The following is a 27,094-nucleotide window of genomic DNA, read 5'->3' on the forward strand; positions in this document are numbered from 1 at the left end:
ATCTGATATGGTTGTGAATCTCTTAAATTTAAATGATGCACTGAGTATATTTTTCTTCATTTCACACTGATTTGAAAACACAAAAAAAGCTAATTTAAACTTCAAAACCATATTTTATTTCACCCTCTAACTACGTACATGGAATTGAAAAATTAGATACTATTCTATGTAAAAGGTAAACATATCACAGCAATTAATATCCTTTTACATAGTTGATGGAATCAGGAAATATATGCCACAATAAAATTTATTAGACAAACACTTCCATATAAAAATCATATAACTATCATTCAGACTGGTCACTATCAGATTCACTCAGCTTCAAATCCTCACCTAAGAATTACACAAAAAGAGAAAAAAAATTACTTTTGCTTATGACAACATGGTAATATTTTTTCATGAGAGCATGCAAATTTAATGACAAACTGATTAGAAAATGTTAAGATAAGATTTAAAATCAGTAATATCAATATTTCTCTAATTAAACAACTAAGAAAAAGAATTTCAATGACTTACCAGAAAATATAAAGCGTCAAAATAATTATGGTCCCTTGATTTACCACTTTGATTATTTTATGCTCATTGAATTAATAATTTCAACTGCTTTTAAATAAAATAATAAAAAAATTAATTAAACTTTGAAATCATAAATCTAAATAATATAAGATTTGTAACTGTATATTTAAATTAATAATATGTATTAGATAAGTGACGGGCCATTCACTTAGCAATTTTTTTTATAAATCTTACATTATAGAAAATATTGAATCTTTTTCCCTTCACAAATCAAATAAAGAGAAGGGAAAATTTTTAAAACAGCAAAATCTACTAAGATAAATAGGATGCCTTAGTACTTTGTACAGTTAGAGAACAGTTGAATGTATAGTTTGTGATTTTAGTGATTTTAAGCTATTTCCCCTGATTTTTCCAAAAATAGGAGGAAGTTGGTATCCCTGCATAATAATTACAAAAATGTTTAAAAATTTTCATGAGTTATCAGAAAACAATTATGACAGTAATATTCCCATTTAAAGTAATGAAATTCTTTATTTCTATCCCAATATAGCTGCCAACACAAAAATAAAGTATACTATTGTCACTAAGTATATTATTGTCATAAAATATATCTTATACTTAATTCTCCACAGTGAATTACTTATTTAAATAAGTTAAAAAATTTTGTTTTAAATATTAACAAGTTATATGCATCTTTTGGTCCAGATTACAGTATCATAAGATACTATACCTAATAACTGTTTCAGAAATTTCGTAAGCAACGAGTCTGTTCTTGGTACAAGTAACAGCTTTTATATGAGATTGATTTAAATTAATCCATTAGTAATATTTTCAAAGTAAACAATTTCAAAGTAAACAATAAGCCAAATAAATGCATTTTGATAGAGAAATCCTTCTCAGGAACTTTCTCAATTTCAGCGAATGTTTTTGAAAGACATAAGAGAATTTCCGATTACGCAAAGAGACTGGGAGAAACTGGAAAATTTCATTACAGTGTTAGAAGCTGAGATATATGTTCATCTCATACATTATTCAGAAAAAAAAACTGAAAAAAAATAATGATTTAAAATGTAATAATTTTTGGTAAATTTCATAGAAATACTTACTCAGCAGATTGAACTTTGGCATGCTGGGTAAGGAGTTGGAAGAAGACATACTGGGCATAGAAATACCAGATGGCATACTCTTACTAGGCATGGAATTAGCTGAAGGCATACTAAGAGTGTTGGAAGAAGAATATGCACTCGATCTTTCTTTCTTATGGTGAGATTCAGCAGCACCATTAGATAGATCTAAAAAAATTTCATCATAACCTATGTAACATATTTTTTTGACTTTTTTTAAAACTATAAAATTTAGTTAAATTCACACAAAATATAAAAATGGCTTGGGACAATATAAAAAGCCAAATTTTCATACTGTTCAGGACAGTTTTTATTGTGAAAAACACAACAACTTACATGCAGGTAATAATTTTTTTTTTTCTGTATGGCGATGTTATCAAGTGGAAATTCTACAATTTAGTAATGTGTCTAAAAATAACCTTTAAATAAAATATGCTTTTTAACAAAATCGCTCCAAACCCTTCATGATCAAATAAGACTTTTAAAAAAATAAACACAAACAACTTATTAAAATTCTGCAACTGTATTAAGTTAACATATGCAATAATCAGAAACTTAAACCTCTTAGTAAAATTTACTTTTTGTAATAATTACTGCAGTACAGACCGTAAAAATTTTACACAGTTTTCAGTAGTTTTACAATAAAAAAATGACAAATTTAATTAATTAAACAATATTCTTATTAAACAACACACATCACACACTAAAGACCAAAATATTACTAAAAGAAAATTAAATAAAATAAAATTACAAGAATTCAGCACTTTTTCTTTAATCTTTTTGAAAATTTTTGCAATGGCAGAGTTAGTAGTTAAAAGATAAAAGATAGAAAGGGGAAAAATGGAAATTATATTGTAGGGGAAATCTATCACAATTGATAAGTTTTACTGAACTAAAGTATAAAGAAAATAAAATAGAATTAAAGGGTTATAAAATAAATGAATTGCACTTTAACTAACTTACTTTTTCCTTCAAATCTTAGTATGACTTTTGATGCAAGATTTTAAAAAAAAATGGACAATGAGTGTTGAAGGGAGAAAAATAAGACTTTGCTTTTTAAAAATAATAATAAATACAAATTAAATTTTTTTAATAGATGAAATAAATTCTGCAGAACTCGTATCTTAATTTGTTAAATTCTTTTTACACTTAAAACTTCCATGATATTAAACAAAATTGAATAAATAAGTAAAAATTATAATTCTTATTTATTATCTTTGTAATTAAAATTTTATTACAAGATCAAGGTGAATTTTAAAATGCTTATAATAATCTTGCTTAATAAAGTTTTATTAAAATTTTAAAAAATGCTCTAAATAGTGAGTGGAAAAAACATAACATTAATTAAAATTATTTATTAAAATGGTACTGGTGTAGTATCTGAATATGTAGTAAAATAGTACCTAGCACCACTAGATTAGATTGATTGATTGATTATCTAAATCAGTTTTCATGTCTAATAATGGGTATAAACACACGAGAGTTAAAATTATGCGTGATCATTTTATCAATCGCTAATATTTTTAGAATTTCCAAAGTTGATTGTGATTTTCCCAGAGAATTCTAGGTTTTCCCATGGTATTTTCAAATTCTCTGAGAATTACAGGTTTTTCCTATTTCCCGAGTTAGTGGTCACTCTTTTTTTTGCAGCTGTAATAAAAGAAATGCGGTGGAGGTAGCGATCAATCGTGATGCCTATTAGTTAATTTTTAGTAGAGAAAGATTCAGTATTTTTGTCACATATTACATTAAAATCTGTGAAAAACATCAAAATTAGACTTTTTTCCTAAGACAATAATTTGCATAGCTCATAGCAAGAGGTAAAATCGTGTAGATAATTGTAAAATTGAGAAATAATTGTAATGGTTAGAGTTTTTAAATACTAAAAAAGTAATAAAAAAAATAACGATCATTTTCCTTAAGAATAATTTTAAAAATGAGCAAAAAACATTTAGCAGCATACATGTACAACTAAACATTTTTCTAAAATTTGTAAGAGAATACTTTCAAATTACCATGTTTGTGAGATTTCTGATTCATAGACATCTCTTCATGATCACTAGATTCAGAGTCACTAGATTCCCCACTACTACTTGATTCACTAGAGCTACTAGATGAAAGAACTCCGACTTCTGGAGCATCTGAAAAATAAGTCGACTCAAATTTTTGCTTGGATACTTATATAACCAAAGAGTTTATTAATAAAATTTCAATGGTTCAGAGAAGGGAAAAATTTAAACAAACAAGTATATGGCTTTCTTATGGAAATAGTTTAATTTTAATTAGAACTTATTTATGAGAAAAACTTTATTGAAACACCTTTAGACAACAGCGCAAATAAAAATTTCTGTAACTTTCATATTTTTTTTTATTTAAACATTTAGTTCAGATTCGCTAAAAGAAAGCTATATTAAATACTTTTTGTAATAGCAAAATTGTTACTCGATTTAATGATCAACAGAATTGATAAAATATATGAGCATGATTGTTAAAGAAATTTTGAAAATTAAAATTATGAGAATTAAAATTTTAAGAGCCTGAATACAATCTGGAATTTTACAACTTATTATTAAATATGTGAAATTAGAAAGCATTCAAATCTTATAATTTATGAATTTATATACCTTATTTACATTTAAAAAAATGAAGACATATTTTGTAGAGATAATCATGGACCTTACGGACATATTTAATATTTTTAAATTTAAACTTATAAAATTTGTCCCACCTGAATAGAGCGTCATTGATTTAAATTAATAGTTAGTATAAATCAAGATTTTAACTAGTTGATATGTGGGTACTTACATATTATACTGAGCTTATATTTTTGCCCAAGTCTGAAAATAAATTTAGAAATAATTCATATTTAAAAATTATCTCACTTTTAGCATGTGATAAGTTGCATTTGTATTTTGTCAATTTCTTTATAATCAAAAATTATACTAAAATAAATTTGAAAGATATCAGAATGATTTTGTCATGATGGCAAAAATGGTTGACAGGATAATAGGTAAGTACCTTGATTTTTAGAGAAAACAAAAGGCATTAATTTAAATCATTAAAAAAAATTAAGAAAATTTGTTTTATTTTTTCAGGTATTTAGGGAAGTGAGAGCAAAACTGAAATATTTTTAAAGTGTAAAAGAATTTAATATATTATAAAAGCCTAGCCCTTACACAATTACAAACAAACAAATATATATATATATAATTATAACATTTTGAAACATATCATTATACACTGGTGTGCAAAACTTAAGCAACAAGTGGTTTTTAGGCCACAGCTCCCCAACAAAGTATAAGATAGCCATGAAATTGCAGTTTAATATGCACGTAATTCAGTAGAAAGATTATTTGTATGCAAATTTTAGAAATAAAACGTCGTAGGTGACGTAAGTGTACGTTAACCTTGAGGGTCGGCGCACGCAGGTCAAAACTGTGATAAAAGGATGAAGAGCACCGTAGTTAAAGACATTCGCTGCAAATGCAAGTGATTTGTTTTGTGAAACATGTCTTCAAGAAATCATTTAGACGACTTTACTCGAGGAAGAATGATTGGGAAGCTTGAGAAGGGGCGTAGTGTGACCAGTGTCGCCGAAGAGTTTGGGATCAACAAAAGTGTTGTTTCTCATGCTTGGAATGCCTTTAAAACTACTGGTACAGCTGTTCGGAAGGTTGGTGGTGGCCGTCCAAGGCAAACAACACCAAGATATGACCGTTACATTGTCCTCCAGGCAAAAAGAAACCGTTTTCGGTCAGCGAGCGCCAAATCTCAGCAACTGTGCACAGCCACAGGACGACAAGTATCAAGATTTACAGTGGCCAGACGCCTCCACAAAGGTGGCTTATTTGCGAGACGTCCTGAACGCTGCATACCTTTAAAAGTTAGCCATCGGCGGCACCGTTTAGAGTGGTGCAGAGAACACGAAACCTGGACACCTCATCAATGGAGTCGTGTCCTCTTCACAGATGAGAGTCGTTTTAGTGCTGCAAGCGATTCTCAACGTCAGTTGATCTGGAGAGAGGTTGGAGCTCGATTTCATCCCAATAACATCACGGAAAGAGATCGTTACGGTAGTCCTGGAGTTGTCGTATGGGGTGGCATTATGTTGAACGGGCGGACTGAGCTTCAGATCTTCGACCGAGGTTCTGTAACTGGAGACCGCTACTGCAATGAGGTAATCCTACCCCATGTGCGTTTGTTCCGAGGGGCCATTGGACCAGACTTCATTTTTATGGATGACAATGCCCGGCCACACCGTACTGCTAATGTTCAAGAGCTACTGGAAAGTGAAGATATCACACGAATGGATTGGCCAGCTTGATCTCCAGATCTAAATCCCATAGAGCATGTGTGGGATGCATTAGGGAGATGTCTTGCAACACGACAGTATCCTCCTGGTAACCCCCCATCAGCTGAAAGATGCGTTAAAGGAGGAATGGAGACATTTACCCCAAGAACTCCTGGATAATCTGGTGCTTAGCATGGAGAGACGATGCCAAGCAACAATTACAGTAAGGGGAGGGCATATCCCATACTAGGGAACATCTGCCAGTTGTACTTACGCTTCTTCAGGCAATCATGTGTAATGCCACTATATGTCAAATAAAGCCTTTTTTTGTTCCATACCCTACTTTAAGCTTTATATTCATTTCTGCGCCATTATTCTTTTACCATCGTTTAAGTACAAAATAATGTACATCATATTCAAATTTCATGTCAATCGGATGATTTCTTGTAGAGTTATGACAAAAAAACGCACTTGTTGCTTAAGTTTTGCACACAAGTGTATATAATGAAATATAACATTAACTTATTACATAAAATTTCTAACAAAAAAAATTATAGAATATATTACGAGCAGCAGCAGGTTCTTCGCAGGAAAGAGAATGGCTGGGAACTTCTGGAATGGCTGGTGGCTTATAAGAAGACAGTGCATTCAGGCAAGGCATAGAAGAATTTGAATTTCCGTTTGGACTTGGGTGATTGCCAATTGGGCTTTTAGGAAGAGGTGAGCATTTCTGATTAGGAGATGATCGTCCAAAAGTTGAATTGGGTTTTTGGTGAGGAGATAACTTATGAGAAGGAGGCGACTTCTTACTGACGTAATTGCCTTCTACAGGTGTACTTGATCTTATTTTACTACTTCCTTCAGCCCTAAATAAAAGATATTAAACAATATTAAACATTGCAAAAAATATTAAACAATTTCAGCAATGAATATTATTTTTAAGTTCAGAATAAAGATAAGCAATGAAGGGTTTTAGTTTGAGGATTGGGGTATTTTACCTACCTTATTTGACTACTTTCTTCGGCCTCAATGAATAGTTTTAATTTTACAAAGGGGAATTTTAGATTTACTATTACCTACCTTTATTTATTTTATTTTACTACTTTCTTCAGTCCTAAATAAATTTAAAATAGAAAATGTTAAAAGATATTTTAAAAACTTATTTTTAGGCATAAGGAGATTTAAAAACTTATTTTTAGGCATAAAGATTTCCGAAATAGCGATAATACCCCAACACAAATTAGCAGTAAAGTTGAGAAAAGTGGAATTTTTGAACTTTCTAGACTAGAGTAAGAACAATTATTATTATATTCTTTAAATTAATAAATCTTATGGATTTGTAATCATAAAATCAATAAGATTTTAAAATGTATTTATAGAAAAATTTTTCATGAATCGTAGAGGGTTACTAAATGATAGCATTAAACATTGACAATTTTTAATTTTGATACAATACTTTGAGTATGCAAACAATAAAATGTATTTAAGAGCTTTAAACTTTTATTTTAAAATATCTTTCAGTTTTTCATAAAATTTTAATAATTTATATTATTAATTTTCAAAAGCAATAATTTTAAACAAGATGGATTTTTACAATGCTATTTTATTTTATGAAAGGTGACAACACTAAAAAATGTAAAAGTTAAAGTGTTTTAGTGGTCGGCAACACTGGAGACCCGCTGAAATAACAAATAATTTTTTTTTTCTCCTAAGAAATTATTTTAATGCTGATTTAAATAAATTAATGAAAAAAAAAATATTGTCATGTGGGGAAAAAAAAACACTTGGATGCTTGAAATAGGAAAAAACTATAAGAAAAAGTTTTAAAATTACAAAAATGATTTTGTGAATGGGAGACTGGCAACATAAGTTAGATATATAAAATGAAGAACACATTATAGTTTTCCATGTGTTGGTAATGCGCATGATATTATGAATAAATCTTTAAGATAAAATAAAAAATAATAAACAAAACAAAAAAAAGAAAAATTTAACATAATGTTATGAACGAGCTTTGTTTTTCAGCATTAGTTAAAAATTGTGATTTAAAGTTTTCTTTACATTTTGAGCAAAAGTATTACTCAAAAATATAATATACTTAAAAATAAGCATAATAGGGAATTTAATGAATACATTTCTTTTTTTAAGAAAAAATAAAGCATTGAATGTTTAAATTTTCTTCAATAATTATGAAAAAACAACAATAGTTCATCATTCAGATTTTAATTACAAGAAAATTCTCAACCTTTAACAGAAGTTTAGTAACTTTGATGCAAATATAAATATTTTAGTTAAATAAGTAAAGTATTTTACTGCTTTAAGAAAGAAAATTACTTTTCGAATGAGCAACAGGCCTGTTGGTCATAATTTTTTTTCTTCATAATAATAATAAAAAAACTAGGAAATAAAAAATTAATGCACAGAAATATCATGAAACCTAAATATCTACATCCATATCGATATCAAGCGTCTTTGAAGTGATTGATAATATGAAAGCTCAATTAAAAAATAACAATAAATATTATTATATGTTTTATAGTCTCTTTCCAGTCAGCAGTGTTGAAGAATTTGGTAACTTAGTTTGAAATTTGGTTAGAAAAAAAAGTCCTACTTTTTTTAAAGTGTAGCTTACTCCTTCATTTTTATTTTCTTACATTTTACCTTAATCAAAATCAGTTTCTTAGTGTTTTTTGCTTTTAATATTTATGATCCAAAAAATTATTCAGAGTTAGTTAAATGAAATGTGGTAATAGATTATTATATATTTTGAATACGCTTACCTTGTCTTTTTAAGTTGAACATTATAACTCAACTTTTCAAGAGTTATCTCTCCAGTGGTATGATCAATAATCAGAACACATTCTTTTTGGTAAGGTTTCTTGGAACCTTTAAATACAGTATTGGCAGTACCAGATCCCTATAAATCAAACCATAGTGATAAAAAAACAAGCATAAAAACTATATTTCTAATGAAAGAAATCATAATTCATGGAAAAATTAAAACAAATCATTAAGATTAACAAATAGTAACAGAAAAAAGATAAGAAACTAAGAAATCAGCAAAAGTGAGCCTAAGAAACCATCAAAACGGAATGAAAAGAGAATAAAAAATCAGCAACAAAAATCTACTTTTTAACTACTAACTTTAATCTGATACTGTTGAAGTTATATTGGTTAACAAAAAAATAAATAAATAAATAGATAAAATAAAAATAATAAAAAGTAAATCTAAAAATTTTTGCATCCAATTAAAGAAAGTTTTGTAAATTTTAGCGCAACAAATATAAATCTTCAACAAAAAACTCATCTCCTGATCTAACCAAAAACACAGTAAAATTGATGATTTTATTGATTTCTTATAACATTAAGTAAAAAAAAAAGTCACTTTCTTTTTCCTTTAGCTCTTTTTATCTAGAATTAAAGAAAATATTTCACGTTTTATTTAATTTTATTTTTGCACAAATTTTGCAAAAACTCGAATATAACAAATATTCTAAAACAAATATTTTGAGATGAAAGAGTGGGCTAAATTTTAGAATTTATCACATTCCTGTGCTTTTAGTTACCTTTAAAATGATTTATAACATCAAAAAAAATGTTTTAAAAAGAGCATGACTTAAGAATAAAACTATTTATTCTATTATTATTTAAAATAGAACATAAAAAAAAACATAAATCAAACTGAATGTTTTAACATAATATGCTTAATAAAAATTGTTTAAAATATTGCAAAACTCTTTAAAGTTTGGAGTTATTAAGAGAATAGAAACTTATAAGTAGCAAAATTGATTTCCCCCCCCCCCAAAAAAAAAAAACTTATTAAAATCACCATTATATATTTCTTATTCTTTCGTCTTCAACCTTTGTAGTCAGTATTATCAAAGCACTATAATAAAATAAAGAAAAATCAGATCATTATTTTGCTTCCAATTTTGAAAATCTTGGCTAACAAAATTTCTTCAACCTTATTTATGTTGTACTAGAACTGCACAATGAGCTATTGGCGATGGTCTGGGAGACATCCCTGAGGATGATCCAAAGACATGCCACCACAATTTTCATCCTCTGGAGATGGGATGGCTCCCCCGTCTTGGTTGTCCCTTGACCTGCTCCTAAGTCGAGATAGAACAGTTTAACAAGCACCGATACTATGCCTCTTCTGTCTCTTTGCAGGCTGATCAAAGTCGTCATACACTAGAGATAAGTTTGAGCTCGCTTTTGGAGGTCCGAGCCTGAAGAAATTTAATCTGGTTCGAGATAAATGGGATTACTAAAATCCAGAGTCCGTCAGAGATAAATATCAGATGCAGGCCAAATTTATCAGTCTCACTAGTAGTCTTTTGCTGCCTAAACAAGGAAATAAGTCATTAAAACCTTTTTAATATTTTTTTTTACACTTCATAACTGTCGACCAGACTGTGTAGGGGTCAGGGAACTGGATTTGTATATGCAAGGTTCTGGGTTCGAATACCGGACAAGGCATAGATGTTCTTTTTTTCTCTGTACTATCTGTCCTTACTAAGGGAGCAACCTTGGCCCACCTAATATGGTGCCTCTGAAAGAGTACCCCACAAATCTAACCTAATACGCCTGAATTCACGAATGTCAACCCAGGTGGGAATTGAACAATATTACTTAATAACTGTAACAAATGTTTTTCTTTAAAGTAGTAAAAAAGTTCATGAAAATTTTATCATAAGTCTGTACCCGCCCAAGCCTGAAAACTTTTTCAGTAACGGAGCCCTGAAGCGACCCCGGGTTTTAGGGCTGAGTCCGTCTCATCCATATCATAAATTCGTTCAGTGATGTTCAATTATGGTGATCTACTGGGAATCGAGTCTTACGATCAGTTTAATGCAAAACTGACAACCATTCAATAAAATATTCAGTGCTTACCTCAATGTGAGGAACAGTCACGGTAACCTGATGACCATCACCAATGTCCACTGTTGCTCTTTTAGATGTATCAACAGATGCTGGCATAAAATCATCTAAAATAAAATGTGTTATTGTTTAATAATAAATTCAGTATTTAACACTCTTGAGAACACTCATGAGCAAAGACGTTGATGAATCTTAAAAGAGCGTGACACAGTAAATTAGAAACAAATTAAAGAGATCAAAAAATTAAAAGAAAAAAAAATATCATCAATCATATATGATTTAAATTAATATCTTTAAGAATAAAAAAAACAATTTTTTCCTCTTTAATAAAAAAAAATATTGCAATCATATTTCTAAACAAAAATGGAAGTAATAGGTCTTCGACATTTTTGGTTGATCCTGTGAATTTTGTTCCATTCAATAAAAAGCACAGAGCACTTAAAGTTTAAATTTCAAATAAAATACAGTTTACTTTATTTTTAAATTTAATATCAACATTTTTAATATATCATAACACAAATAATATTTATGCATGGAATAACAAACTAAATTATTTTGATGTCCATTAATGTTCTTTTAATGAAATCGTTAATCACAGTTCCTTGTGTAAAAATCTTAAGTACTATTGATATAAACTTAAAACTTCAAAACGTTAAAAAAATAATAATAATAAATAAACGTTAACTTGGTGGCTAATGGGTTTATTCTTTTAACTTAACAGATGATTACTAAAAAAACATATATCAAACCTTTAGCCTAAAATTCCCACCAAACAGTTACACACAATTAGCAGACTAGTTGATCTGGATGCAAATAACATGATTTTTTATTTTTTAATACGTTTTTTACGATAAAATAAAAATGTTGGTTATACTATCAAAAATAAAAAATCAATAACGTGCGAACAAATGAAATAAAAAAAATAATAAATCAAATAAAAACAATAAATGCATATTGTAAAAAATAATGAATAAAATAAAAACAATAAATAAATGCATATTGAAAAAAAATAATAAATATGTACAATAAAAAATAATAAGTAAAGAATAATAACTATTTAGGATTCTAACTTCCAGCAGAATATTTCATTCAAGATCAAATTTTCGAAATATTTATATCAAACTTTTACAAACAAATAGTTAAATTTTTTTTTTGTATGTATATATACAATTTTAACCAGGATAACTTCACTTTTTTTTCATCGGGGGGGGGGGTAGCCTACCCGAATAAGAGAAAGAACTGCGAGAGGCGGAAGGTAGATCCTATGACGAGAAGAACCAAATATGGAGTATATGAAGGCGGCATGGTCAATGCAGAGCCGTGAAGATAGCAGTTTTTTGAAGGTGAGTCAAAAGAAGCAAGTTTTCCCGAATGTAATTATTAATTTAACATAATGTGAATTAAAACATATCCTAGATTTCAGAAAGTTCATTGAACTTAGTATTGGACACTTGTCATGTCAAAAACCATTTTTTAAGATCAAAAAAGTAATTAATTTTTAATTAAAAAAAATAGTGAAAGGCGAGAGAAAAACGTGATTTCTTGAGTATATTCATTCAGAGATGTTTATTTAGAGGAAGTACGTTTTTGTGTCTGATTTCATAACTTAAAATATCGTCTGCACTTATTAATTAGTATAAATGAGGCCATCACCTCAAACCATGAAGATTGGGTCCCAAAACGTGTAAATCCGATCATTAGATCAAAAGTTATTCAGGGTGATCCATTTTTTTGAGCACTGTACATTACAAATAAGGAATATGTGCAATGTGCAAAATAAAAAACTGAGCACTCTGAATAACTTTTGATCTAATAAGCATATCTTCATATTCTAGGTTTTAGGTCAATCTTAAAAGTTCGAAGGGGTGTTCTCAAATAAGAGCAGATGATATTTTAAGTTACAAAATCAGAAACAAAAACCGAATTTCTCTAAACAAATATTCCTATTTTCGATGGATTCGGATCGTTGACCTCCAATATGTAGGGGGTAGCCGCAATCTGAAAAATATGGTCCCAATAACATACGACTTTTTCAAAATTTAATTTCTCAGAACTATAATACTGATATCGCTTACATTTCGTATTGTCATTGCAGTTTTTACAATAATGCTTAAAAAAAAAAAAAAAAAAAAAAAAAAGTATATTTTATAATCCAAAAGTTTTTCGACTATTATTAAATAAAATTATAAATATTTACTAAAAGTTCTATTTTGTAAGGAATTATCTTTGGATAAACGAATTTTATAATTGTGTGCTAAAATTTTTCCATTCGCTTAATAAGTTTTAGAGTTAAGGAAAAATACGCGAAAAGTAGAGTTAACATTATATGGGGGCCAAACTTTGGGCCGCTCTCCTGACCAAACTATAGGGAACATGTTTCCCAGATAGCAGCTATCCACTATACTTTGGGGAAGGAAATCTTAAATACGCCGGAGAGAAAAAAAAAGTATGTTTATTCAGAAAAAGTGCGTTTTCGTGTCTGATTTCGTAATTTGAAATAACGTCTGCACGAATTTTATCATATTTGAGGTCACCCACTCAAACCATTAAGATAATCCTAGAACGTGAAAATCCGATCATTATACCAAAAGTATTTCAGGGTTGTCCGTTTATTTTTTCACGCTATGTACATTGCATATAACAATATTTATATTTTAATTCATTTTATAAACTTTGAAACTCCTCGAGGAAATTTTTTTAAACATTTTCTTACTTTTTCTGCATTGAAAAATAAAAAATAAGGAAATTACAGGGTACGACATTTGCATGCTCACGCCCCTTCTTTCTCTTGTAACAAAAATAAGCAGGTCACAACCTTCTCCCCTCCCTTTCTTTCAAAGTTTAAGTAATCCTTGCACAACCCCTCTGCAAAACAAAAAAAAATTGCCATTCTAAAAATTTTTTTAAGTGATCGTAATAGTACTTCAATTTTGTTTCATTGAAATAGTTACGTTCGAATCGTAACATTACATAATTAATACTATATTTATTTTATTAAATTATATTATTTTCGTCAAATTACCTTTTAAACGTTTTAAATTTTTCATAATTATAAATGCTTTTGGGGGGTTTAAGAAAAGAAATGACATTGAAAATTTCCTCTAATCACTACTCCGGGCGCTTACGCCTAGGCGCCATGAGCTACATAATTTATACTATATATATTTTATTAAATTATATTATTTTCGTTAAATTACCTTTTAAACGTTTTAAATTTTTCATAATTATAAATGCTTCTTGGGGGCTTAAGAAATGAAATGACATTGAAAATTTCCTCTAATCACTACTCCGGACGCTTACGCCAAAGGCACCATGAGCTACATAATTTATACTATATTTTATTAAATTATATTATTTTTGTAATTACCTTTTAAACGTCTTAAATTTTTCATAATTATAAATGCTTTTCGGGGGCTTAAGAAAAGAAATGACATTGAAAATTTCCTCTAATCACTACTCTGGACGCTTAAGCCTAAGGCGCCATGAGCTATGGATACACTTTAGGTCAGTAGAACTAATAAGGTTTTGATAACGGCCAATTCATCCAGGACGCTGGCGTAATTTCCTGCAACGCTGAAGTTTGATGAAATAGATGTGGGCCATTGATCCACATATATATCTCGAGATAGACCACAAGGAAAACACTTTTCTTTTCCTCCAATCGCGATGAGAATTTTATTGTCATTCAAAAAGGATTCAAGGGAAATAAGATTAGACATTTGTTGAAAGGAAACATTATTATTTTCATTTCAAACAAACGAGATTTTTTTTCCCCCACTAAAAATAAGAGAAGATTTAGTTTCTCATTTTCTTTTTGACGGTTGAGAAAAGTAAAGAGGTTATAATAGTAATGAGAATTTGCACAGGTTTAAAAAAAAAGTTTGAAATTTAGTGCTATTTCTTTTATTAAGAAATGTTTAAAAAATATTCAATATAGGATTTGAGTATCATAATATGTCTAATGTTACATTAAAATCGCTCAGTAAATTAGAAAGTTTAAATTTGAATAACAGGAAAATGCTGTATTTTTTAATGTTACGTCGATTTTTTTTTCTTCCCTTGAATAATGATTAATTTTAATCGGAAAGGTAGATAACATTTCCCATTCTTCGGGAGAAAAAAAAGCAAAAAATCACCATTTTTTTTATTTCATTAATAAATACAAGGAATTAAAACAAAACATGATACACAAGTTTTAAATTGAAATGTTAAAGGAAATGACAGGCTTAAACGACTACTTATTAGAGATGTAACGAATAGTAGTTTGATAGAGAAATAAAAAATATTTGGCCAAATAGTATATAAAAATAGTAGTATGTAAAAAAGAAAAAAACAAAATAATATTTTTTATTTGAAAATAAGTTGCCATTTTAATAAAATATTTAATATAAATAAATTTTTTAAAAAAAACAAGCAACTATTAAATAATAACAAAAAATAAAAAAAAGTTTTGAAGTTGAAAAAATAGAGAAATTAAAAAAAATATTGTTAATTCTTAAAACAAAACTTTAATGCTAAATATAGTATTTTCTGGGAAAAAGCATCCATAAAACATCATTAAAAGAAATATAGTCTGTCAGAAACGCATTTAAAAAAGCTGCGCTATCATAAAAATGTCCATAAAAACATACAAAAGCGAAACAGAAGAAAATAAAAATCACTCTTAATTCTAGAAAGAAAATTTTAAAGTTGGACATTTTAGTTTTCCAATTACCGTATGCCCAAGAAAAAGGGAAGAAAAAAAATCTAATAGAAACTCTCTTAAATGATGCATCATAAAAGAAACGTCAATAAAACTTCAATTTTCTCTTTTCCATGTCTTCCAGGATATAAATTTGCAAGCAGTGTGCAAGTTTCAGAAATTAACAATTGTGTGCAAAAGCTGTTACTAACTATCTAGAGTTAAGAACACGATTTAAGATTATTCTTTATTAAGTCTATTCAAATTCTATATATATATATATAAAAAAAAAAAAGGTCAAAAAATATTTTTATAAGAAATATTTTGCCGAATAATTGATCGAATTTTCGGTAAAAGGGCCGAATACGGAATAAAAGCCAAATATTCGAAAGAAACGGAAGCTAAAAGAACTCCACAAAAAGAAGCATAAGATTGAAAATAAAAAGAAGAGCTAAAAAAAAATCTGTTCACTATCAAAATAATGTAATAGCGTAAAAAAGAAATGACAAGCACATAATTAAAAATTGCAATGTTACTGTCATCGCTTTTGAGTTATCCCGTTCCTTATAGTTTCGACATAATGAAAAAATAAATGAAAATGAAAAAAAGAACCTCAATCTAAATTGATTTTGCACGCTTTCACCAAATCTAACAAACACAAAACGAAATTCCTTTCACTTGTGGTCAATATTACACGTTAATTAGTATATTCTCCATTTTATTCTCGTTTTTAAAAGTGAAAGGTTTAAAAAACAAAAAGTTAAGTAAAAGCTAAAGAGGAAAGAAATGGAGCAAAGCTAGTTCCGTCAAAACATGACCTCTTTTTTATCTAAGTATTACATTCAACCTTCTCTTTTGAGATCTAACTAGCTGGCTGGTCCACACTTACGACCCTTTACGGCTCTACATTGCTACTCGTGGTGGTGCCGCTTCCCGCCCCCTCATCTCAGACTTCTAATTTTTTAAAAATAATAATAATAAACATTACTCATTTAAATTTAAATAAGCGCTTAAGAAGTAACGAAAAAAACCAGAAAACAGAGAAAAATAGTGGAGATACAATTCCAAAATGTAAACTCAATTTAAAAAAAAAAAAGAAGAAAAAAATTAAGTTTTTAGACATAAAATATTTCCAAAACTACCATCACGACGAAGAATTTTGCTACTGAGATGTTGTAACACGTTACTTTAAGAGCAACATTTATTTCATATTTAAAACACAAATATTCAGAAACTAATAAATCGTAGATTTTTCTTTTATTTATTACTACTGGTTGAATTATTTACTACTAGCGTTCTTACTAGCGCAGCGAAGAAAAATAGTAAATGATCAACATGTGTTTAGAAGTTCATTTCTTCAAAATAAAGACTAATAATATCCAGTATCGTTTTGGCATAATGCTGTTGCTTCTGGTTAACTCAAGATAGTAAAAAATTATCATAATCAACACTTTTTCCCCGCACATAGTTCTTTCGGTGGGCCGTAAAAACTTACTTCCACAGAGGTATCTTAGTACTAATATTAGTATCTTTATAACTTATTAAAAACCACTATTTAACACAACACTAGTAGTAACCATTACTAAAAGGAATTAAGCATCATTGGCTTCAATAATAATAAGGTATTTGTTTTTTAAGTTTTCTGGAAGCAGATGTACCCTTACTAAATTACTTTAGCTTTTCAATACAAACTTATTTTTTAATTTCAACTTGTGACTATTACCAAAATTAATTAAACAATTAATTGGCAACAATAACAATATGACAATTTTTTTCGAATAAGTAGATTTTCTCCATTAATTTAGCACTTCAAAACAAAATTTTTTAAATTTCAGTTTGATCCTATTACCAAAATTAATTAATTATAATTCTCGAAAATAATTAATAACGACATTAATATTTTTAAAATCATTTTCAGCGAACAAACTATTAAATATCGAAGGTCGTAAAAATTCGCCTTACTATTATTGACCCCATTAATGTTTAGTTAAATGTAGTATTAAATACTTCTGGTATTGCTGTTTTAAGTACTGCCGTAATGAAAACCTATTGTAATATAGGTACTGCGGAATTACATTCTTTCTGCTCTCCAAAACAAATTAGTACCTTAATATCACCATCCTACACATTCATGGCACCTAACATACAACCTTTATTTATTTATTATTTTTTTAATAATTATTTGTTGCATAATCTATAACCTAGTGATCTTCATACTATTAAACTTACCATAATTTGAGTTGGAATTTCAATTCGCTGCAGATTTTTGAGGCTAGGTCAATCAATTCGTTAGTTGTGCATCCATAAATTGATAGAAACTAAATAAACTCAGAAATTGAAGTTTTTGGGACATATCATCAATGTCTCTTAACCCCTAAGACTCTATTTGTTCCTTCTTTTTCAACTTGCTAAGCTCAACAAGTTATTCATTGTGATAGGGTTAATGAAATCAAAAATTAGATAAAACATTTAATTTTGTATTTGTATTGCATGCTTGTATAAAATGGAATTCTTAGAACAATTAAAGTTTAGCATATAACATACACTACAATAAATTGTGTTTTGTATTTATATACACAAATTATCAAGAAATAAAGCATGCATTATTATTAAAAGTAAAATTAATTTTTTTTTTTATCACAAGCATGATCTTTTTCAGTGAAAGAAAATTTACCAAATCCTTCATTCCAGAAAGATTAGTAGGTTCTTTATTGGTCAATAGCGCAGCTAAATTGAAAGTGATAAAGCAAGACATGAGTTTATTTCAGATTTTACTTTCTTTAATTTTCTTCTCACCAACTCGTTACTGGATCGAAAGACTTCTATTGCCAGTATTTTATGATTTACTGACATCTAGGGACTGGACATTGACATCATATTTCTTTCAGCAATGGACCAAAAATTAACAGAACATTCTAGTTTACTAGTTGCTTGAAAGGCGAGTGTTATGGAGAGCTTTACACGTGCCCATATGGCATTAAAAGGTTTCCTCTAAAGAAGAAGACATGTGCCGTCACCCAGACAGTGTGTTTTAAATCCTCATTAAGATTCAAATTTGAAGACAGTAAAAGATAATTATAAGTTAGAGTGTCTTTTTAGATTATGCATGAGGCTTTATATCTCTAAACATATGCCGAAATTCTGGACAGACAGTGGGAAGTTGGAGGCTTCAGTTAATCAAAATACAGCTGATATCGGGAAATTAATTAAAAGTAAAAATGCAAATCTAGTTTAAATAAATGAGTCATGGTAGTTCAGGGGACAGAGTGCTCTCCTGCCAATGAGGTGAATCGGGTTTGAATCCCAGCAATGACTGGTCTATGCGAATTCTGAACCTGGGTCACACCCACCACAGTGCTAACATAAACTATCGTCAGTGGTAGACAGATCATGGGTCAGAGTCCCCTTGCCGTCAGGCTTACAGTAAGAGGTTTTTCTGTCCATGTAACACAAATGCTATTTAGTTCAATCAAAAAGTCCTCCACGAAAGCAAATTTCTCCCAATACTTGATCCAGGAGTTCCCTTGTCTTCTAGATTGAGTTTAAAATTACAAGACTAGAAAGTTGAAAATTAGTAATCGTAAAGTCAAAACTGTGTCGTCTGTTCAGCGACGGTTATCAGGGGTCTGTCTAGGTTTTTCTGAGAGGTAGGGTGACCTGGGGTAATTCCTGATCAAAAAATGCAAACATCTATTTTGTGAAAAAACTATTCAGGATAGAATTTTAATATTTATTGGAAATTTGAGGCTATATGAGATGAGTCCTATGCTACCTTCTTTTGTTTGAAAATCTAATTAGAATTTAAAAGATTTTAAGTTTTTAGTGATCAGGAATTACCCCTTCTCTTGATCATTCCTGGGGTAATTCCTGATCACTTCTGGGGTAATTACTGATCACCAGTTTTTATTGTAAAGGGGCTGTTTAAAAATAATTATACAATGGTAATTAACAAACAAGACATCAAGATCAAACAAATAAAACAAAAAGATATGTTTAAGCAGCTAATAAAACGATTTATTCAAAAGCAAGAACAAAGATTAACACTTTAAATTTTCCAAAAATTTTTGCATCCTGCCATACATTTTGCCATACCAACTCATTCTCATGTTCTGTTGGAATATAAGAAAAAGTTCCCACATGGGTTGCTTTTGCTAGATTTTTTAACTTCATTAAGTGAGAGTGTAAAGTTAAGTAAGGTATGTCAACAGCTCTGGCAGCAGCTCTCACACTGAAATTTTCATTTTTAATCATTAAAAGAAATTCACTAATTTTGCTTTCTAGAAGCTTAGTATACTTTTTAGGCTTATAATTTCACACCATATTTTTATTAGGCTAATTTATAAACTTAAAAATTATTCTTACACTGTACACACATAAAATTAAGATAGAAGCAAGGTAAGACAAAACAGAAATGGAGCAAATCTGAACACATTTGTCTTGTATACAGTTAAAAACAAATTTTGTAATTACAGTTAAAATATATTTTATAGTTGTTCCACTTAATAAATGTAAACTGTTATTTAGGGGCCGTTCAAAAAGTACGTACACAAAAATGGAGACATTTTAACCCCCTCCGTACGTACATTTTATTAGTCTACCCCCCTATTTTCATAAAAATTAAAATAATTATGTTTTAAATAAAATTAAATATTTATTTAAAATAATTTATTCATTTAAATTATTTAAACAATAACTCCGAACTTTGTCTTTGAATCAATAAATGAAATAATCTTATCTGATCAATATAATAATTTCCTACAATCAATACAATTAATCTACAGTATTTTCCCAAGGACATTCCAAATGCTTCTCGAGAGACACCAATTCAGCGTTACTCTTGTCTGCGACTGATGAAAAAGTTAGATTATCTTCATCAACAAGATCATCTTCGATCTACTCTGCATCATCTTAGTTTTCCTGATTTCGGAGGATAACCAAAAGTTTTTTCTGTCGACGAGCTGCTACACGAACTGGTCTTACTTTGTTGATTTGCAAAGAAAATTTGCATATTTTCTTGTGATCTTTCAAATAAGTTAAAGATGCAAAATATGTACCACAAGAAGGGCAAATTTTGCGTTTAATATCACCTTCTACCGATGGGCATGCTGCATCAAATGGTATTTCTGTGATGGAGTTCAAATCTATTTTGTGATTAACAGCAGCTTTTACAATTGGCACCAACGTTTGAAAAAATACAAGAACAAACATATGTATAATACATGTGCAGGAAAAAGTCAAATTTAAATTTGGTATATGCTTATAATGTACGTACTTTGTATAATGCCTCCCCCCTCCCCATCATACAAAATAGCAAATCCCCCCTCTTTCGAGATGTATGTATCTTTTGAACGGCCCCTTTAAGACAGGACAATTAGCTATTTTTTATACTATTTATAAGAAGAAGTGACAATGATCAGGAAATACCCCAGTGATCAATAATTACCCCATCTGTAGGAGGCAACATTTGATATAGTTTCCTATAATCAATTATAATGTTTACAGTAGATGTGAAACAATTAAACAAAAGCTTACACTATTTTAATATCAATGAAAAAGAAAGTATCTCAAAATATTTATTATTCAGAGAAAGAGGGGGATCTTTGCAGAAATGTGCCCGTTTTGAAACCCATCTTTGAAGTGGAAAATACTGAAAGCAGTTTTAAAAATACTTATTTTGCTAGATTAAACAGAAAACTATTATTAAGTAAATGTAGTTATACTTTAGTAAAGTGTACAAACATTCTTGTCCATGTCTCAAATTTAAAAAAAAAAAAAAAAAATTTTTGAATAAAACTTAGGTGATCATTATTTACCCCTGAAACAGAGTGATCGTGAATTACCCCCGGGTCACCCTACCTATTTTGTGAAAATTTAGACATAATTTGTGAAAATTAAAAATTATACTTAAAAAAAATCAACACAAAAATATGGATTTATCGTTTTTTACGAGACACAAAAATAAAATTTTAAGAAAAAGTATTTTGTGAAACTACTGTTTTTCCTAAATTTAATTTGTGAAGGTACCGCTAAACGGTAGCAAATTTGGCTTGGGCAGACCCCTGGTTATAAAATATAAAATTAAGTTTAAATAAATAAAAAGGAAAAAACTAAGTCGACTTGAACAAGGAAGTTTACTTTTCAGACGTAAAACTATGAAACTGCATTATCACAGTCAAGCTGTCGAAATATTGATGCAAGTGTGATGCAGTAACATCACAGCCACTGTGTTATAGTTAAAATCATATTTAAACAGCTTTTTTTTTCATGTTTGTCGAATTTTCAAACAAATGGCTGACCAGCACCATAACTAATGAAATGTCCTAAAAAATTAATATCAGCATCGCTGATTAAGGATTGTGAGGCTACGATGCTTTTTGTTCTTAGACACTGAACCACAGAATAAACCAGCTGATTATGACTCATAGAAATCGAAGTGTTTTTATTTTATTTTAAAAGATGAATTCTTAATTTATTTTTCTAATTTTGGAAATACAGATAATAAGATTTAACTACAACATTGCATTCTATATATTTAATTTTTAAATGTTCGGTAATTATGGGCTCTTGCAATTTATGTTCAACTTGCTTCAAAACAAACTAAATTTACGCAATTTTTTTAGAGCACAATTTAATTTTAATGTGTGCAGTAGTTAACAGTGTTAATTTAAATATACAAATTAAAATCTGTAACTGATTTTAATACCAAACTTTTCCATTCAGTTAAAACAAAACACGAGACAAATGTTAATTTTACTAATTTAATTATTTTTAATTTTACACAGTAAATTACTAAACAATAATTCATTTTTGGTAGAAATATTTGGGAAGATTCCCGTAGTAGTATTTATATGCTGCATTTTGGGAACAATAGGGCAGTAGGTCATGATAAACAACAACAAAAAAAATCACAAAAGTGTCAAAGGGATTACTGTCAATTGGCTTACCCCTTAGGTAAATCACTTTTAAAACTTTTTGCAAGAACAAGAACTTAAAACACCTTGGTTATGGTGGAAGGTGTAAACAGGTATATATATGTAAATATCCCCAAATTATACTGTTTTATAACAGGTATATCATTCAAAACAACAAAATAAAATGTTGTGAATTGTATCTGCACTAAAACAAAGGAATAGTAACTTATTACTATAAATTTACAAAATCAGAATAACTTTCAAAACATAATTAGACTTAACTAAAACAATATGAAAACAATCACAAAATGTGATTTCAACATTATTTCATATATAAAGTGTGGATTTAATATGACATAAAAAATTTCATAATTTGTTTAATGAGAATAGAATAAAGGAAATTAGAATTAAGGGGAAGAAAATTAAAATTAGTCTTCATAGTCTACTCTTTTTAATAGAGATGATTTAAATTTTTAAGGTAAAATTAATTCTCTCTTCATCTTGACACGACTTTTTGACTTCTTTATACTTACTTTATGTATCAGCTCCGAAGTCAACTTAAAAGTTTTTATGTTGAATAATTTTGTAAAGGTTGTCTTTAAGGGATTTTGTAAGCCCATGAATTGATAGTAAATAAATCTTAATACACATTTTCAAAAAATGAAACTCTGGATAAATAAGCAACTACAGTAGAGTCCCGATAATCCGAGCCCTGGTTATCCGAGTTTCCGCTTTAACCGAGTTATCAAATATTTTAAGTTTTTTTTTTGTTCTAGTTTATTTTTTATTTTTAAAAATACCGCCGAAAAATAAATCTGAATTTTATCTTCCAAATATTCGGGAAAACAAAATTTAACAACTTGATCCCATGAAATGATCATTAATATCGTCAATAATGAAAATGAACCTAGCGAAGATGATGAAGACAGTGACAATGAAAATCCACATATAAAAATCTCTCACACAGATGAACTTAAAGCTGTCGAAAATGCTACTGAATGCATAGAACAAAAAAAAAAAGAGGCAACACCAGCCTTCCTGTTATCCCTAAAAAATGACGAAACATTGCTACAGAAAAGCACCAAACTTATGTAAAACAAAAAACGATTAAGGACTTTTTTCAAATAAAAACTCTTTAATTCTCGCAAAATAGACTTTTTAAGTTTTTTCAAGTAAGCTTTTTAATAATAATAGGAATTGTATGTGGTATACTCGTATAAATTTTATATTTCTTAAATATATTACATTTATACCAACTCTTTTTCTTTCTTTTTTTATACTCTTCGTTTTAACTGAGTTTTTCAGTTATCCGAGTTAGTCGTGGTTCACATTAACTCGGATAATCGGGACTCTACTGTATTTAATAATAATAAAAATCATACTACAGTCAATTCGCTATAACTCGAAGTACGATCACTCGAATTCGAGTTATCGTACTTCGAGGTCCCGACCCTTTTATATTCAATTTCATGTTAATTATTCTTGATTACTCGAATTTTACTCCCTTTAACTGGATTTTTTTTGGATCTTTCAAAGCAAGAAAAAAAAATAGGAGCTGATATCTTTCCCCTTCCTTTGCACACACAATGTCTTTCGCACTTTTCATGGAGAAGCTAAATCTGTCCCTCTAGAAGTATGTGAACAGTGGTTAAATGAAACATTACCAAATTTACTTCAAGGATACAGTTAAAATGATGTTTTTAATATTGATGAAATGGGTTTATTTTTTAAATGTCTTCCAAATAAGACTATGATGTTTAAGGATGAAAACTGCTCAGGGGGTAAAATGAGCAAGGTACGTTTGACTGTCCTAGTTGGAGGAAATGCGTCTGGGACAGAGAAATTGCCCTTACTTGTTATCGGAAAATACCGAAATCCCCGATGTTTCAAGAATGTAAAAACGTATCTGTTGGATTACTAGTCTAACACAAAGTTTTGGATGACATCAGTTTTATTTGAAGACTATGTAAGAAAAAATTCTTCGCTAAAAAAAGAAAAGTGATACTCTTTATGGATAAATGCACAGCGCATAGTGATCTACCTAATTTAAAAGCAGTAAACTTGCAGTTTCTCCCGCCAAACACAACACCAAAGTTGCAGCCGATGGACCAGGGTATCATAAAGTGCTTCAAACAGTCTTATCGTAAAAGGCTTGTCAGAAAATTGATCTTAAATATTGTAAGCATTTAGAAGATTTGTAATTAATAAGCATTAATGAAATAATCCGACAATATTTTGAAAGTCCAAAACCAAAACTAACGGTAAGTCGAACTTTCGATAGGTCAAAGTTTTTCGTCAGTCCTATCAGATTCGAGTAATCGTGAATTCACTGTTACCTAATAGTTTTTTTAAAAAATGAAAAAAAAATCAATATTACATTCAAACAGCTTTGAAATCAATCTCAATTGGGGATATTTCCATATAGTGATCTGTTGAGACAACTACAATCACCAAGGGGCAAAATGGATTATAAACTTGCAAATTGAATTTTTTTTTTTTTTAAACAAAAAAACATGTAGAGGTTTGCTTGAGGAGAAGATTTCCGTATCCTGATCTGTGGCAGAATAATTGCCAAGGCTTGGAAACTTTCGGGCATCGACCCGAGAGAAACTAAAAAAAAAATCACAGAAAGGGACCAACTCGAAAGATATAACTCGTAACCAGCCCCAGGGCCAACATCCACGTTTTTTTTTAAATTTGCAAGTTTAAAATCCATTTGGCACCTTGACGATTGTAGTTGGCGCGACAGATCACGATACAGAAATATCCCCTGCTTGAGGGTGGCTACGAGTTATACCCTTTGAGTTGGTTTCTTTTTGTGTGAATTTTTTTTCTTTTGTTACTTGTAGGTCAAGCCCAGTTGCTGCGAAGACCTGGTGATTATTCTGACGCAGAACATGATATGGAAATCTTCCCTTTTACTCAAACTTAAAAGCACAGGAATGTCTGAATAGGGTTTGGATAAGTGAGAAAAGTCAAGTTTAAAATACTACATATCTTGAAATAATGAGTAACAAATGTGAAATATTGATCATACCCAATATATTCAGACTACATATGTTTGCACATGAACTTTTAATAAAAATAAACAAAATTAATGTGAGAATGGTGACTAAATTAAATGTAAAATGCTCTCACACGTAAACAATCATAATCAAATATCAATCATTTTTCATAATTAATTTATTCAATTAATGAACATTTACCTGATAATAACAAAAATTATAGGCAAAAACCAGCACTTAACCAATCGAGAAAATATGTAAACATCTGAATATACAAAATCAAAGTAAACATTTCCTAGTGTAAAAGAACTGTAAATATTTTGAATGTGTTCGAACTATTAATAGGTTTCAACGATGGGAAGACCAGCAAAAGCATTTATTATCCATATTTATATAAATAAACTAATTATTAAAAAAATTGATGCAATTTATAGCTAAAATAAGCCAATCAACTTACATCTGAAAGTATGGAAATTCTCTCCCTTTCCAAAACTTTTGCCCAGCTTAAGCTCCTTCTTTACATTTGATAATCCTAATTTATTGGCCATAGTTACAGGCAAGGAGAGAAAAACAATATTTAAAACTTCAGAAAACACATATCCACATTACCTACATAATTTTAAAAATAATAATTTTTTTTTATTTTGACACCAGAATTGCCACAAATAATTTTATGATACATATGATTACAATCACAGTGATAATAACTGGAAGAGGAGCAGACAACTTCCGTTTTCGAAATAAAAACTTCTTTAAAAGGCTTAGCATTCAGCTCTATAACATATTTTAATTTGCTTAAAGAAAATTCTCACTGCATTTAATTTTTACGCTTGTGCGTAGTAGATCTGTTCCTTCTTGTCTTGTTCCCCCCCCTTCCCTTCTCATTAATTCCATGGGAATGAACTGCTGTATTTTCTCATTACATATCATTTTTCCGTACTTAATTGCCAAAGGCATTTTCTAAGATTTTCACGAAATTTTTGTAAGAGTGTGTATGGTGTTTTATATGGTGTAGTGTATATTTTGTTTTATATTTGTTTGTTAGTAGGTTTATATTTTGTTTTGTATGGTGTTTTATACACTAGGGAACGCTGCAAGTTCGGTACCGCCTACATTTCCGGGTTACTGTTTCCGTTGTATTTTAAAGCCATTTGGCATCATTGTGTTTTGAGATTCTTGCAAACAATGTATTATTTGATTACTTATGCTTACAATACTTTGTGTTTACAATGCTAAAAGTGTTAACACTAACGTAAGATGGTGCACAGCTTGCAGCAAGAACAAACAGTAATAAACTTATGGAAAGAGGCCATATCAAGACTGTCAAAACAGCGAGTTATTCAAAATCCAGCAACCATGTCCCCTTTTTTAACGATATATCTCTAAGTAACTAAAACAAATTTTTACTTCTAACTCACCAGAATTGCATAATAACATTAATATCTTATGAAATACGGCAGATTTGAGCTCAGAAATTATCTAATTTATTTATTTTATTGAAAACAAAATTATCCGTTTGAAAATATCGCATCGCAGAATAACATGTAGTAAGCAACTGCAAACTTTCTAACCGGAACTAGAGCAGGCAAACAGCTCGAGATTGTTTACATTTCTACTGAAAACACCATCCATAGTTTCCTAACTTAATTTTTTTTTAAAAAATCTATTTGAAAGTTAAGACA

The 27,094-nt window shown here is 29.3% G+C and overlaps 1 protein-coding gene and 1 long non-coding RNA gene across 2 annotated transcripts in view; one reads left to right on the forward strand and one right to left on the reverse strand.

Moving 5' to 3' along the window:
- LOC139426212 (uncharacterized) overlaps nt 1-25,491 on the forward strand; it is a 31,263-nt gene extending 5,772 nt beyond the window's left edge. The window contains exon 3 of the long non-coding RNA XR_011637416.2: nt 25,257-25,491. This is a non-coding gene — a long non-coding RNA (uncharacterized LOC139426212). The remainder of the gene's footprint in view (nt 1-25,256) is intronic.
- On the reverse strand, nt 94-26,127 carry Eaf (ELL-associated factor). The gene is made up of 7 exons (XM_016047983.4): nt 25,870-26,127; nt 10,828-10,922; nt 8,712-8,848; nt 6,499-6,797; nt 3,656-3,781; nt 1,623-1,808; nt 94-333 (listed from the first exon to the last, which is right to left on the reverse strand). The coding sequence occupies exons 1-7, from the start codon at nt 25,958-25,960 to the stop codon at nt 287-289; spliced, it is 981 nt and encodes a 326-aa protein (XP_015903469.1). The 5' UTR covers nt 25,961-26,127; the 3' UTR covers nt 94-286.
- Between the last annotated feature and the right edge of the window lie 967 nt (nt 26,128-27,094).

This window comes from Parasteatoda tepidariorum, chromosome 10 (genome assembly GCF_982258835.1).
Source record: "Parasteatoda tepidariorum strain Cologne lab strain chromosome 10, Ptep-v5.0, whole genome shotgun sequence".
NCBI classification, from domain to species: domain Eukaryota; kingdom Metazoa; phylum Arthropoda; class Arachnida; order Araneae; family Theridiidae; genus Parasteatoda; species Parasteatoda tepidariorum.